This window comes from Podarcis raffonei, chromosome 3 (assembly GCF_027172205.1).
Source record: "Podarcis raffonei isolate rPodRaf1 chromosome 3, rPodRaf1.pri, whole genome shotgun sequence".
NCBI classification, from domain to species: Eukaryota; Metazoa; Chordata; class Lepidosauria; order Squamata; family Lacertidae; genus Podarcis; species Podarcis raffonei.
In genome coordinates this window covers 40238705-40255112 of record NC_070604.1, presented here as the reverse complement: position 1 = coordinate 40255112, position 16408 = coordinate 40238705, and the positions used below count along the sequence as shown (strand labels likewise).

The 16408-nt window shown below is 39.8% G+C and overlaps 1 protein-coding gene across 3 annotated transcripts in view; it reads right to left on the bottom strand.

Annotated features, from left to right (window-relative positions):
- The window catches only part of KCNQ5 (potassium voltage-gated channel subfamily Q member 5), a 260135-nt gene that overhangs the window by 99936 nt on the left and 143791 nt on the right, over positions 1–16408 (bottom strand). The window contains exon 1 of one of the 3 annotated variants that reach the window (XM_053381259.1): positions 14756–14844. The exons of 1 other annotated variant lie outside the window; for it this stretch is intronic. In XM_053381259.1, the coding sequence (XP_053237234.1) occupies positions 14756–14775 (20 nt within the window). In that variant the 5' untranslated portion in view covers positions 14776–14844. Of the gene's footprint in view, positions 1–14755; positions 14845–16408 lie in introns of those variants that run through there. One more of the 3 variants, XM_053381260.1, reaches the window with a different exon arrangement.

Here is a 16408-nt window from a genome sequence, read left to right as displayed (position 1 = left end):
TTAGGTACCTTTATGAGTTAAGAAACTTTGATCGGGCTAGTAATACTGATATGCACCACCCAATCAGATGATAATGAAGAGAAGGCAGCTGAGCTGTGATCAAAGAAGTGATCAAAGAAACAGCATGACAATACTACAAAATATCACATACTAGGACTTTTCTTTTGGGATCATTTGACTTCAGTTTATCTGAGAGACAGAGCTATTTGTACAGTGTAAGATGAAGGGATAGACTTAACCACATCAAATAGGGATTACATAACTATGAGCTCTGTATCAACCTAATGTACTAAAGCTTTGTGGCTAGATATACATGATATATATAGTATTCTCACATTCCACTCCTTTGAACAGATGTTCTTTGGGGAATTATAGTTGGGTAGCCAGATGTTTCCCAACCCCCCTCCCCAAATCCATGAAGTACCCCTCCACAAACCTTCTGACTTTTCCTTTCAGAAAATCCAGTTCACTTTGCAGCTTCCTTTGTTTACCGCATGCACAAAACTAGGCATTGGGTAGTATTCAACCAAGTCTTATTCAGAGTAGATCCACTAAAATGACTATGACTAAGTTAGGTACGCTAATTTCAATGAGTCTACTCTGAGTAAAACAAGTTACACTACAGGTACATTTAGCAGCCTCACAGGAGGTTGAGGAGAGGCTGAATGGAGACCAAGGTTCTATCGCTGTCATCTCCAGTTAAATTAAAAGGATCTTGTAACAAGGGAAAGACCCAGATGCAGGAGATCTACTGCCAGTCAGAGTAGATAATATTAAACTAGACAGCCAATTGGTCTGATCTACTCTAAGGCAGCTTCTTACGCTCCTGTGCAAGCAAAGTAGGCTACATGAAGTTCCCAAACCAACCATCGGACGCTTTACCCAAAAACTACATGTAACTTGCACACAGTTGCATTGGGAATGTGATTTGGATTGAAGCCACTAATTAAACCCTTTTCACAATTGGTAGGGAAAATAAGATGACTAATTAAGGAGCAGTTCATCACTATTATCCCAGTCAGTCTGAACAGAAAGCAAACAAAGTTTCTAATTAAAGGTACAATAGACCTGAAAAGCCTCAAAAACATTTTGCTGGCCCACAATGCATTTTTAAGTGTAAAGTTTCACTGCAACCAGGTTGGAAAATAGATAGTAGGACAACTTAAAAACCAAACATTAGGATGCAGTGAGTTGGCAACAAGCCTTCTAAAATCTCTGTCCCAATTGGTATCTGTCCTGGATTTGAATTGATTTTACATATATGCTCTAGCTTTAAGCTGTTCCCATACCATATTTAAAACTGTTTTATATACAAATGTTTTTAACTGTTTTTTATATTTGCAACTGTTTATATGTCACTATATTGTAAATTGTTTGAGATGCCTCATGGGAAGTGATTCATAAATGAAATAAATAATAGTCTAGATTCCCTGTAAAAAGTGAGTAAATGAGGAATAGAAATTGCGAGCTAAATGGTTTGTGTGAGACTAAGCTTTTATCCTGTGTTATCTTATAGGCTGAATTTGAGGGTTTTCCAGTACTACCTTTCAGTGACAATATAATAGGAACTACAGTGATAATCTAACTGTGTATGACAATGCCACCCTCCACATACTTCCTGTGATGCCAAATCCTGGATTTCTGCCATGCTGCAGTTTGAAAAAATGTGCCGCTTGGTATATATCTCTCCACATAAACTGCAACTCCATCTCTGAGAGTGAACCAAAGTTGGCAGAAGATCATGTTCTGCACTTAAGCAAAATATATTCTTTACTATCCATTTTCCATTGTTCCAGCCAAGAATGTTAGGAAGCCCTCTTTTCCCCTCCAGTTCCCTTGCTCCTTACATACAACTTTAATTCTTTCCTTCCTTTCTGTTTTACTCGAGAAGATCATATCTCATCTTACTCCTGTGATGGCTGCTCCCCAAATGCTGTTTTCCCTTATCCCCCTATCAATTTTCCTCCAATAGTTACTCTTAAGCCCCATAATCTTTTAATTTATGTCTTCTCTACTGGTTAGGCTGATTTACAGTTAAATGCTCTTTACTGTTTGCAGTCACTGCAGTCCTTGAGTTTCATAGTCAACTTGTATTATAACTTACATCAAAAACAGCGATAAAAGACACAAATTGCTTCCTTATATCTAGTTTGTTTTGATCAGATTCCCCAGCACCAACACACACACACACACACACACACACACACACACACACACACAATCCGTGACACATGAAGTATATTCTTGGGTTAGGTTTTCTTCAAGCTTTTTTCCACTGGGCTGTAAGACATATGGCTCCAATGAACACCAACAGATTTAATTTAAAGTACATGGTAGATACATGAACACAGAGAATTTTAACCATGTCTGTCCTTAACATATATCATAGACTCTTGTCTATGAAAGCTCATGCCATAGTAAGGTCTTTGGGTGCCGTAAGATTCTTTGTTTTGTTGCTGCTGCAACAACAGACTAACTTTGCCACCCTTCTGGAAAGTCTAACTTATCTAAATAAAAGGTAAGAATGCTTTGTCCTGTCAGCTGGAGGACTAGTATGAACAAAAATGACAAAATGTATTTTCACACCCACCATCAGGGCTTTGGTTTGGATCCTAAGTTAATTTAATAAATTTCTGCTTTCCCCCTCTGTAGTCATCTTTCCTCCCTGAAAATACTATTTGAAGAGTTTGGAGCCATCCTGAAAAGAGAAGGCACCAGGTTTGAGGAGGCCCAGGGAAAATTGGCTTTGTGCAGCTGCAAAAAAATACCATTCTGGTGAGGGGTCAGGGAAATTTAGATTGTGGCAGTGTCTGCAGCCACTTTGCTTGCCCCTCTTGTAGCTTGTCCCCTTGTCTCCACCTTCAACTGCCCCCCTCCCCAAAAACCCCACCTACCAGACCACGTGGAGATAGTCACTCCCAGCACTCAGCAGAGAAGTATTGAATAAAACAACTAAAGCAGCTGACACCATCTTTCAATAAATGGGAATGCCTCTGATCCCCAGCAAGGGGCCTACAGGTAGTGTAGCAATGCTGGTGGTGGTTGCAGGTGCTTCAGCCAGTGCTTCTCTTCAGCATGACTAGGCAATTCTTTCAAAGTGTGTGACATCAACAACTCCAGTGCACTTCAAGCAAACCCCCAGCAATTTGCCGCATGGTGGATGCTGATGCCATGCCTGCTCTTGAATGGGGTGTAGGGGCCGCTCCACTTAATTTTGGGCAGTCTTCCCCTCCCTGAGTAGATCCCTGTATGCCATCCCATGGAGGGGTGCATTTGGCTACTAGGGTGGAGAAAAGGGAATTGGACACCTTCACTTGCATGAACTCCCTTGAGTTATTTTGTAATGTCACAGTATTTGAGATCCCACTAGGTCAGGCATAGGCAAACTCGGCCCTCCGGATGTTTTGGGACTACAATTCCCATCATCCCTAGCTAACAGGACCAGTGGTCAGGGATGATAGGAATTGTACTATCAAAACATCTGGAGGGCCGAGTTTGCCTATGCCTGCACTAGGTAAATAACTTTAATAATGATTAAGCATATTTTAAATGAATGGTCATTTAAGGTTAATCTGGCTGCGAAATCTAGCAGATAATTGACAAACATGGGCTTTCAGTAACTTTATACAACCCTGTGAGCTTCTTCTGAGGAGCTGAGATTTATATCATTTTTATGAAGAAGTTGGCTCTGTGTTCCTGACTGGTCAACTTAATTTCTAATACAGATAAAGGCTCACATCAGTGTCCAAATTGATGACAGTCTGAAAACTGTAAGGCAATGCTGCAAGTAAAATCATGGCATAAAACTGCTGAGTCAGTGCCAGCGTTCCACCGGCTTCAAAACTGCTATAAAAATGAAACTCCTGAGGCCAAAAACTGTCATGATGTGTTGCTTTAAATAGATCAAAATGGAAGCTGTTAAGAATACCAATCCAAAAATAATACTATAGCAGGCTCATGGAGACCTTAGTACTAAGAACCACTATTTATTTATCTATGCATACTACCCACCCTGTAAACTGCTTGAAAAGAAACAAAGGCAGTATCCAATTTAATAAGCACACAAATGAAAAAAATACAGATTTGTAACAGTTGGGCATTATGTTGTCAAGAATAAAATAAAAATTGGGATCAATCATTGATTATTTATCCCAGTATCGTAGGTGTAGCCTGATACCTTAAACAGCTAGCAGAGACCAATTCAGTCTGCAGTTTCCATATTCAATTCATTGATTAGGGATCAATGAATCTGTCACTTTCAGTTTCTCAGTTTTCCCATCTTAAGGTCAGTTCTCCACATTTCATATCAGTTTTCTACTTGTTTTTTTTTTTAGTCTTCATAACAAACCACCAGCATTTTATTGTATTTCTCATAATATATACATGCTTGGCTGGAATACTATTATCTAAATATTTGCAAAGCAATCTTCCCTAATATATGATGTTTTACCCTAGTTTATGCATTTTTGTACACTGGAGAGTTGCATTGCAAAATTCAAAGAAGTGTGAATTTCAAAGAATTGTTGTGTTTTGGTTTGTGTATTATTTTGGAAACTGCAAATTAGGCAGAATTGCCTTTAAATGTGAACGTAATTTATCCTGCATCCCTATTGGCATTGCTTCCAAACAACCTCTTTATTGAGCATTCATCCTCAATGATATAGAGTGATAGACGGTTTCAGAAGAGTTGTGCTTAAGGAAGCAGAGAGGTTCAGCAAGCAGGGAGCTGAAACTCCAAAGCCAGCATAGTGGTCCTGATACAAGTGAAAGTGTCTTTTCAGAAAGAAGATCTTATTGTGGCTGAGCATTTGTCACTAAGTGCTGAACATGAGAAAAGACTTCATTAGAGAAACCAACCCTGCTCTGTGATTGCCGGCTTGCATAGATAGAAGAGGAATTAATGCCGTTATTTTAAACAGAGGGTTAACTAGATGATGACGACTTACATATTCCTTAGTAGCTATGCAAAGTTTAAATAAGGCATAACTTGCAACTGATGCTGGAAACGATTTCTTCCATACATTGTGGAGCTGTGAAAAGGTAAAGTAATACTGTGCAAAGCTTATTAAAAATATTGAAACTGTGATTGGTTATTCATTGCCTTTGAAATCTATAGTAATACTTCTGGGTAGTATGAAATATTAGAACAATGCATTTTAGTTGGGAATTTATTAATAGCTGCAAGAATGTTACTAGCTGCAAAATGACATATACCCACTATTCCTACAATAAAACATTGTATATTACAATGAAGTCTAAATTAACATAAATGATAGGATTGAGGGAAGGGAAACAGAACAAAGAACACTTTCAAAAATCTTGTTCCCCTTTTACAACATTTATGAAATAAAATATTCAACTGACACCCTCTCTGGATTCCCCTCTGGCTGCCCCCCTCTCCCCAGGAAGGAAGAGGGGAAGTGGGAGACCTGCTTCCCCATCTGGAGCAGCCATATCCTGAGAAAGGGGGGTATCTGTTTCCTCCAGCCCCTGTTTCCCAGTCTAACTTCCCAACAACAACAACAAAAGTAAGTAAGATATAACAAGGGATGGCGGGTGGCGCTGTGGGTTAAACCACAGGGTCTAGGACTTGCCGATCAGAAGGTCAGCGGTTCGAATCCCCGCAACGGGGTGAGCTCCTGTTGCTCGGTCCCAGCTCCTGCCAACCTAGCAGTTCGAAAGCACATCTAAGTGCAAGTAGATAAATAAGTACCGCTCCGGCGGGAAGGTAAACGGTGTTTTCATGCGCTGCTCTGGTTTACCAGAAGCGGCTTAGTCATGCTGGCCACATGACTGTACGCCGGCTCCCTTGGCCAATAAAGCGAGATGAGCGCCGCAACTCCAGAGTCGGCCACGACTGGACCTAATGGGATTACCTTAAAGATATAACATCTAAAGTTTTAAAATTTAAGTCTGTAGCAACATCTTACAATTATATATTTTCATGTGATCTTTAAAGTAATCACATATTTATTAATCTTTATTGTTTTGATATTTTGTTTAAGCTCTGACTAGATCTAGACACATGAAAGAAGCGATTCAGTTAAACGTGCTGTAAAGTTCATACAGGGAAATCCCGTTGGTGAAAAACGGGACTACACAGCTCCATCTGGTGTCACAGCGTTATAACGCATATAAAGCGCTTTAACTTAATGAATGTAGCTGAGTCTTAGGTCTCAGTTATGGGTCTCTCACACCAACACTATAGTAACCACGCTACTACAGAAAGAGGAGTAATTAAGGAATTGTTTATTTTTAAGGTATTTGGTGGCAGCAGGAGTTTACTGGGAGGGTTAACTTAAAGATATATAAACTCCCTTCCCACCCAGCAGTTCATCTGCACTGTATAGTCAAGGCACAATTTTAATGAGGTTCATAGAATCACAGAAGCTACTTTTAAGAGTGATGGCAGATATATGAATGGCTACTGGATTGTGGGTAAATGTTTTCCATAATTACTAAAGCACAGCATCTATTCCTGTATTTTTCACCAGCAGAGTTAGGAGGTGAGATTTAGATTAGGGAAAGGACTCCCTTGCCCAGTACCAATGAGGTGATCAAAACTGTTCCAATGTGTGCCTGTTTTAAAGTAAATAAAATAAAATGGATTTCCTGCATCATGTCTGGTTTCAGTACTCTAAAGGAGGAGGAATCGCTATTATAGTTTAAGTCTCAGGATGTACGCTCGTTAGGCCATTCACTTACATGCTCAGTGATACAAAAATAGCTTTAATTAGTAGAGGTATAATTGTTCAAGCCAATCCCCTCTGTTGGAATGGTTAAGTCTTATCATTACTAAGGAGGATGACCTGAATTTTTCAGGTTCATTTAAAATGTAATATGTTAACAATGCTACTCCTATTATGGACATTGGAAAGGTAATTAAACACTAAAATGGCTACTAACGCGATTAAGCAGAAAATGCAGTTAGGCTATTACTAAACCTATTAGAGCTGCTGCAAACACAGCCGTGCTCAGTAATAAATCGCATCTGATTTTGGAAGGGAGAAGTACTGTGTAAGCAGCTGGCTTCTCACAGAAAAGAAATATATATATAGTTATGGAGACCATCTCAGTAATGACTGCTGCAAAGGACCAAGTGAATGGATGAAAGTCCCAGTCCACCAAGATTGTGGTGACCAATTATAAGCACACTGTTATACATAAAAGCACATCATTAGAAATAAAGCAGTAAAAAGCAGCAGATAAAAAAACAACACAAAAGAAGCCAAAAAGAGAGAACACTCAGTGGGACACAGTCATTTTCATTGCCCATGAAAAAGGCCAAGCACACCTTTCTAGGCAAACACTTCAAAAATTTGAGCACCAGAATTGTGAGCACCGACTGTACCCCAGGTGATATGGAAGAGGGCCTCTGGAACAGAGCTGAGTTATTGGGCAAGTCCATAGATCATAGAATTGCAGAGTTAGAAGCAACCTTGAGGATCATCTAGTCCAACTTCCATATGGAGCCATCAGGGATTGAAGCTGCAACCTTGGTGTTGTTAGCACTACACTCTAACCAACTGAACCACATGGGACAAGGTGATTCCAAAGGTACTCTGGCCCCAGGCTGTTCAGGGCCTTATAATTCTAAACAGGCACCTTGAAGTGAGCCCAGAATATATATTTTTGCAGTGGAGTTGGTAAAATACTGGAGTATTGTGTCCCATTCTCCCACTTCCCTGCCGGAACATTATGGACCTATTAAAGTTTCCAGACTGTCTTCAAGAGCAAACCCACAAAGCTGGACATCTCCCTTCCCACCCAGTAAGAAAAATAGTATATTAATTTTGATGTTGCAAAGTAATGGGAAGGAATTCAACATCACACAAAGGCATTTCTTCCATCAAAGCAAGCATTTTGGCTTGCCAGATGGAAGAGTCTTCCTGCTGTGTGTTCCAGGGGGTCTTCCCTGCACAGTCAATTGTGGGGGGCATGGGGAAAGAAAGGGGGGAAAGCCCAGTTGCACAAGCAGAAGTCCTTGCACAGCGTTTCAGCTGACGGGACTCATAGGTTGAATCCCACCCATGGTGCACTTCTTAAAAATGGCAATGAGAATGACAGAGGATACATTTCTTGTCAAAAGCAGCAGCTACTATAGTTTAAAAACATAATTTCAGAGATTCAAAACAATGTGCTTATTTAGTTTTTAAAACTGCATTTTTTAAAAACAACCCAATGATCTTTTTGTTACATTTCCCCTGTTGAAACTTCACACACACACAATTTCCACTATAATTTTGTGTCTTAATTAAGCTATATTTCTTACTGAAATGCCCCAATCAAAACTTAAATCCATAATCAACCTTTATTTTATGTGTGAAGACCTAATGTACAATTTTCAAACTGCTTCTTATAAAATTATCCTTACATCTTCAGAAAGGTAACTCTTGAGCAAATGTCTTGAGATTCTATTGCAGGTAACAGGAGAACTGCACTCTTTGCCCACTGAACCTAACAGGTGCAATTTGTTTTTGAGTATAGTGGAAATGACCCCAAATCATTTTCAGCACCTAGTGGCATTACAAACCACAGCATCTCCCTTAGCTTTTCATATACCATATGTGCTGGGAACTTGTTGCAGCAAACCTCACTCTTTGAGAACATGTGCAGCTGGATTTATATAATACATAATTTGGGCTCCATATTCCAAGCCCAACATGTGCAAGCCTCAGGAATATGAGTTTCCCAGACTGTATGCTTAAATTAAAACTATGTTCACATTTGCACCTTGAAACGCAGTGAGGTCATTTCCCCCCACTGCATTTCCAAGCCACAGAAAAGCCACAATCATATCACACCACAATGGAACCGTGGCTTCCATTTCTGAATCAGATGGAAGCTGGTTTGAGGAAAAGCACCTCTAAGAGGAGTATTTCTCTAAAAGCTACAAGTACACAGATGGATTGTTGCTAATGTCATGTGAAGTAAAAGGTAAAGGGACCCCTGACCATTAGGTCCAGTAGTGGCCGACTCTGGGGTTGCGGTGCTCATCTCGCTTTATTGGCAAAGGAAGCCAGCGTACAGCTTCTGGGTCATGTGGCCAGCATGACTAAGCCGCTTCTGGCGAACCAGAGCAGCACACAGAAACGCCGTTTACCTTCCTGCTGGAGTGGTACCTATTTATCTACTTGCACTTTGACGTGCTTTTGAACTGCTAGGTTGGCAGGAGCAGGGACCAAGCAATGGGAGCTCACCCCGTCGCGGGGATTCAAACCGCTGACCTGATCGGCAAGTCCTAGGCTCTGTGGTTTAACCCACAGCGCCACCCGTGTCCCAATGTCATGTGAACCTGGCTTTTAAAAAGCCTGTGGTGGGAGCACGCTGGCACTGTAGTAAACAGCAATGTGAATGCTAGCACCAGAGGCCTCAGGTGGGAAGGGCCATAGCTTAGTCATAGTTGTAAAACATCATTTCAACCTATAAGATCTCAGGCTCAGTGTTTGGTATTTCCAGTTAAAGGATTTCAGACAGAAGGGTGCTGTGAAAAGTCTTCTTCCTGGCACTTCTGGCATTGCTAGTCAAGGCAGATAGTGCTAGGGCTAGATGCTCCAAATAGAATGAGCTGGCATAAGGCAGATACAAGTGTGCTCATTCGGATAGTATTCTGCACTTGTGGTATGGCGGAAGTAATCATATCACCTGAAAGAGCCACATAGCTGCAGCTTGTATTGTATGACTGCTGTAAATTAGGGCCTTGGTATTTGGCAGCATCCACAGCCTGAATCTTTCCAAATAATTGAAACAGTTAAGGAGTCAAGGCCAGCCCACATTTGACAGTGCTGTGTCTCTTGGTCACTCCCCAGTATAATCAAGAGATGGGGTGAAAGAGATGTTTGTGCAAGGTTATTAAAACATTTTGAATTAGGAGAAAATACTATTTGTAGGTTCTGTAAACAGAATGAATCTCATAAATTACAGAGTTATGCAAAAGCAGTTTCACAGTAAGTAGCATTAGAGGTTCTAAAATTAAATGCAAATACAACATATTTTGGGCTGGGGAGAGAATGCAAAGTTAGAGGAGTTATTCTTCTTTTTTAAAAAAATAAATGGGGCAGAACATGTTTAGAGCCTGCTTTAATGATCTCCTGATTTTTCTAAGACAGCTAAGTCTTGGCCTCTGTGGTGTGCCAGCTAATTTCATTACTGGAAATGGTAATTACTACATGCTGTTAGTATGAGTGCAGGAACATTAAATGTCTTTTCTTCAGTTATCTATAAATATAAGGTGTTTATTTCCCCCTATAAATAATTATCATTACTCCTTCTCCGCTAGTCCAATAATGCCTATTGTTGCAATATCTAAATCTGCTTTGAGAGCCCATTTGGCTAAAGGTATGAATGCCTTATTTAAGGAATAAATGTCTTAAATAAATGAAAATAAATAGTTTATTTGAAACTGAAATCTGACACACAAGGCAGACTCGATAAACACTATTTGTTTTGTGTTTTGTTTGTTTAGAGAGTGGGAACAAAGCCAGCGGAATTGTACTTACAACACTGAATGGTGTTTTACTCTACAGACATATCATTTATTATCTGATGTACTTAGAAATTCCTCCTATATGTTCTTTCCCCTACAGTCCTTTAGAGCCACTGAAGATTATCAGTTAAATCCTCACTTGTAAGATGATCTTATCTTGCACATCCTGACAGAGGACTACAAAGACTGATTCTATCAGCCCCCTCTCTTTAAAAATACCAGACCGTGAAGAGCTTAGATGGTTTCCCTACCCCCACCCCAATATAAGGTAAAAGAATTATTTTGAAGGTTGCATTGGAATCAGCAGCAGAAAAAAAAATTTGAATTTAAATTGTATTGAGCATAATTTGTATGCAGTACAATTCATGCCCAAATCAAATTACCAACAGAAAAGGGCTAATAATTCCATACGCAACCTATATCCATTCATGGATAGTTTGTCACTTATTTCAATATATTTGGCAACTTATAATTCATTCTATTACATAACCGTAATATTCCGTACTTGTTTGCTTCCTCCTTAAATCTGACGACTAACTGTGACTAAAGGGCTGGTGATTATTACTAGAATATGAACTGAATGAAGGACAGCATACAAATGTTTTAAATAAAATACACATGTATCAACTGACACAGAAGGTATATCCAACCCCTCCTTCCTGTGCAACTGACAGAATGCTGCCTAAGGACTCAGCTACACAGCTAAAATTAAAACGTTTTAAATGTGTTGTAAAGTGCAATATACAGTGGCACCTCTGGTTATGAACTTAATTTGTTCCAGAGGTCCGTTCTTAAGCTGAAACCATTCTTATCCTGAGGCGCACTTTCACTAATGGGGCGTCCTGTTCGCATCCTGGGGCAAAGTTCACAACCAGGAGCAGCTACTTCCGGGTTAGCGCAGCTCGTAACCAGAAGCGTTCATAGAATCATAGAATCATAGAGTTGGAAGAGACCACAAGGGCCATCGAGTCCAACCCCCTGCCAAGCAGGAAACACCATCAGAGCACTCCTGACATATGGTTGTCAAGCCTCTGCTTAAAGACCTCCAAAGAAGGAGACTCCACCACACTCGGCAGCAAATTCCACTGTCGAACAGCTCTCACTGTCAGGAAGTTCCTCCTAATGTTTAGGTGGAATCCTCCTTCCTGCAGTTTGGCTCCATTGCTCCGTGTCCGCTTCTCTGGAGCAACAGAAAACAACCTTTCTCCCTCCTCTATGTGACATCCTTTTATATATTTGAACATGGCTATCATATCACCCCTTAACCTCCTTTTCTCCAGGCTAAACATGCCCAGCTCCCTCAGCCGCTCCTCATAAGGCATCATTTCCAGGCCTTTGACCATTTTGGTTGCCCTCCTCTGGACACGTTCCAGTTTGTCAGTGTCCTTCTTGAACTGTGGCGCCCAGAACTGGACACAGTACTCCAGGTGAGGTCTGACCAGAGCAGAATACAGTGGCACTATTACTTCCCTTGATCTAGATGCTATACTCCTATTGATGCAGCCCAGAATTGCATTGGCTTTTTTAGCTGCCGCGTCACACTGTTGGCTCATGTCAAGTTTGTGGTCAACCAAGACTCCTAGATCCTTTTCACATGTACTGCTCTCAAGCCAGGTGTCACCCATCTTGTATTTGTGCCTCTCATTTTTTTTGCCCAAGTGCAATACTTTACATTTCTCCCTGTTAAAATTCATCTTGTTTGTTTTGGCCCAGTTCTCCGATCTGTCAAGGTCGTTTTGAAGTGTGATCCTGTCCTCTGGGGTGTTAGCCACCCCTCCCAGTTTGGTGTCATCTGCAAATTTGATCAGGATGCCCTTGAGTCCATCATCCAAGTCGTTGATAAAGATGTTGAATAAGACCGGGCCCAAGACAGAACCCTGTGGCACCCCACTAGTCACTCTTCTCCAGAGGTACCACTGTACAAATATGACACTAGATGGCTATGCAAAATTCAATGTATTTTTTTTAAAAAAATATTAAAAAAGCATTTTCACAGCTTTTTTTATATGTGTGTAGATTCCACCTAACTACATCAGGGATGGAAAAACATTGGCCCTCCAGATATTGTTTTACTACTACTACTACTACTACTACTACTACTACTACTACTTCTATTTATTTATTAAATTTGTATACCACCCTATACCCATAGAACTCAGGGGGGACTACAACTCCCATCATCCCAACTATTGCTGGCTGGGACTGATGGGGACTGGAGTAAACAACATGTGGAGAGAGTCACAGGTTCAAACTAGGAATGGTGCGAGGGATCTATGATAAGGATATCTTGTTATATTTCATTTCATTTTAGTAAGTACTGCTTTGAAGACTGAGGAAATGGTGTCAGGGGAGGTGTCTGCACCTCTACGATGGGGGTGGGAGTAAACGCAGGTATACTATCTGCAAGTTTTCCACATGAAGATAAAAGCAGCACAGGGATGATTTACGCTGGGGAAGCAGCACATGGGAAATGGTAAGGGTTAAATTGCCCCAGAGGGTCTTCTAATTATCTATAGAAAGGAAAATGCATGAGATTTTCACTAGCAGTTGGTGCCTATGCCGGCAGCGCTTCTCCACCAGAAGTGGAGGTGGCGGGGCACCCATTGGGGTGGCACCTCAGGGCCTTCTGCCTGAGGCAACTGCTTTACTTTGCTTTACGGATGGCCCAGTGCTTACAGTAGCCATGAGCAAAGAAGCAGAAATGAAACCTATAAAATCAAGAAACCATATGCAAGCAAATGTAAACATGAGCTGTCTAAGTGCAATTGAGCTAACACAATATGTAATTAATAATCCTGAAAACTGAGTATTAGCAGTGGGATACTGAGAAATTGAAAATAGCCCTTCCGTGAAGGGAGAGAATAGCTCTTCTATTAAGTCCCCCCCCCCCAGCATCTTTCTGAGCCCCTACAAAATCTTTTTCATTTCATTGTCTAAATGAAGGCCATGCCTTTTATGATTAGTAGTTTAATACAGGAAGAGATGTTAATCTTCGGCTGATTCCATTAATGTAATTTATGTAGCGGTTTTCTAATAATGTGATGTTAAGCAGAGCACACCAAACGTATTTATGTCTTTTCTAAGGATTTCCTTTGTGGTGAAAATGCAGAAGTATCTTGCATCCACAATCCATATTCATTTTCTTTTTCTGTGTGTACATATGTATGTGACACACTGTTCTTTTTGTCTTCTGTTATAAGTAATTTAAAATTTGCCAGATTGCCTACAGTTGGATGTCCAAAACTCCCACTAATTTCAGTGGGAGTTGAAATAACATTTCTTAGGGCTAGAATTTGACCTCATTATGGACAGAGATTTGGACGATTACAGCACAATTCAAGCCAAGTCCATCACTTAAATTTCTATCAACTCAACTTTTTGAAAATACAGATAAGAAGTGGGGTTGCAAACTTTAATGCATTAATCAGTGTAATTAATCAACTACAAGCTTTAATTTTAGTTCAAAATTGCTACTCCCACATCATGTTTGAGCTCCGTTCCCTGTACATCAAACTCAGTCAAACAGAAGACATATTTTTTCCCCTTTTAGTTTTATCCAAAGCTAGGAGACATTTTCCCCTACCTAATGTGAAAACTACAGTGGGTCAACAAATCAATAGGAAGCACTGTATGTATATGATAATACAAAAACATTTTGAATATTCAGTCTCCAATCATATAAACACTTACTTTTAAGTTCCACTGAACCATGAGGCATGTCTGAATTCAGTTCTTCAGATGTCCAGTTGAAAAAGAATCTTAGGTACGACAGTTAGGAAAGGCTCCTATAACACCCTTGACAGCTACGGTCATCAGTCATAGTAGACTGGGCTACTTGAGGCAATGATCCAACTCAGTATAAGACAGTTACATATATAATCAGCACTCATTTAAGAACTAACATCATGAGACAACAAGCTCTGAATCTTGATTATACAATCAACTCCATTGTTTACATACATGAACTAAGGACTGATTTCACACGGTATTATAATTGCACATGGTAATATGTTTGCATATTAGGTGATATAGGCCCGATCAGTTCATTTTTGGACAATTCATTAAATTACTCATGCAAATCTGCCCAAATTAAACTTAGAAAAATCCCCTCCTTCACTGGCTCTTAGCAAAGGAATAATTCGCAAAGCAAGCAAGCAGAGCATTTCATTCACAGCGAGAATAAAAATGCCTCTTGAATCAGTATTAACCTTGTCTCTAAAGCGCTTCCCTACAGGGTGATTTTAAATAATGTCAACAGAAGCCTCTTACCTAATGCCATCTGAGTTCATAAGGGAATTGTTAAAGACAAGAAGTGAATACTGTAGATGAAAAGTTTTTCTTCCTCACTCTACTATTTCTCCATTCCACAGTTGCCATGACAATCACAAGAGAAAGGGAATTCTGTGTTTACATTCCATTGTAACGAAACTTTTTCCAGAGCAGGAGCAGCTTTCAGTCCTTCATAATAATAAACTTTGCCTTTTATTTTCAAAATTGTACTCCGGCCCTATTATTAGGTTCTTTCTTGCTTGAACTGCAAATAAATTCCACATCTACTATATAGGAATATTGCCCTGGGGAACTTGTCTCACCTGTTTTAAATTGGAAAACTATATTTCAGCATTCCAAATACATGTATTTACTCCCTTGACTTTTGGGGTGCATTTCCCAAATTTTGCAAAGTAGTAGGTATGGTACAGAATCCAACTTGTTTCAAAACATAGAGACGAGGCAAGTACAAATGATTCTTGATGCTGAAAACCCTGGAGCGTCAGTATTAGAGTGTTACCAAAAGCAATTACATTGTTGCTAGGTTGAAAAGATAATTGATAGCATGACTAATAGAGAAACAGGTGATCCAATGCTAAAAACCAAAAAAGGCAAAACCAAAATTATCTCTTCCTCTAGATCTAGCAGAAACAATCTGTAATAATGTCCCAAATTACTGTCATGTATTATTCACACATACACTTTCATTCTGGTCTTTTCTCTTTAACTATTAAACAAAGAAACCAATTTCCCAGTATCCCGATTGAATCTATTTTCAGCAATGAACCATCACCATAAAAATTAGAAAATGAAACTCTACTAAAGCATATAAAATGGGAAGTAGTCTGTCCCTTCTAGTTTTTTAAAATGCTGATTTGATGACCATCTTCAGGTTCAACTCAAAGCCACAACAAAGAGTCTTAAAGGCAAACAAATTTATGATGGCATAAATTTTTTTGTAGATCAGACTACACTTTATCAGATATATCTAACGAAGTGGACTCTGTCCATGCAACTTATCCCATAATAAATTTGTTCATCGTTCTCAATATGAACAGGAGTCTAGTGGCCCCTTAATGACCAACATGGTTACCTCTCTTGAAACTCAAAGCCAGTGCACATATTTGCTGAGGCTGCTATTGGGGAGTGTGGAAGCTGTAGCCCTGTTTGTATATTGCATAAGATCTTTACAAACTGCTCAAAAGGCTTCTGGCTTAGTCCTACCAGACAAGAGTTTTACATGCCATGCAAGCTTTTCCCGTATAGCTATACTCCAGATGTTATGCCACCATTTTCCAGTGCCAGTTTCCTCTAATGTTTTCCACTTCTGAACCATGGTAGTACGTGCTGCCACTAATAAAAGAATTAATGATGTCTTCAATTTCATTTCCTCATTTCTACTATCAAATATTGATAATAGCACCAGTTGAGGTGTAGCTTGAACAGCTTCTCCAAGAATATTCCTCATTTCAATAAAAAAAATGGGACCATAATGCCTGTGCCTAAGGGTACTCCCACCACATATGAAAATACATTCCTCTATTTTCATATCCTCTTTCACAACTGGAAGATTGATTGGAGGTGATGCAGGGAAGTTGAACCAGTGTATAATGCCACCTGTAATTTATTTTTAATGCAAGCTCCCTTGTTTTG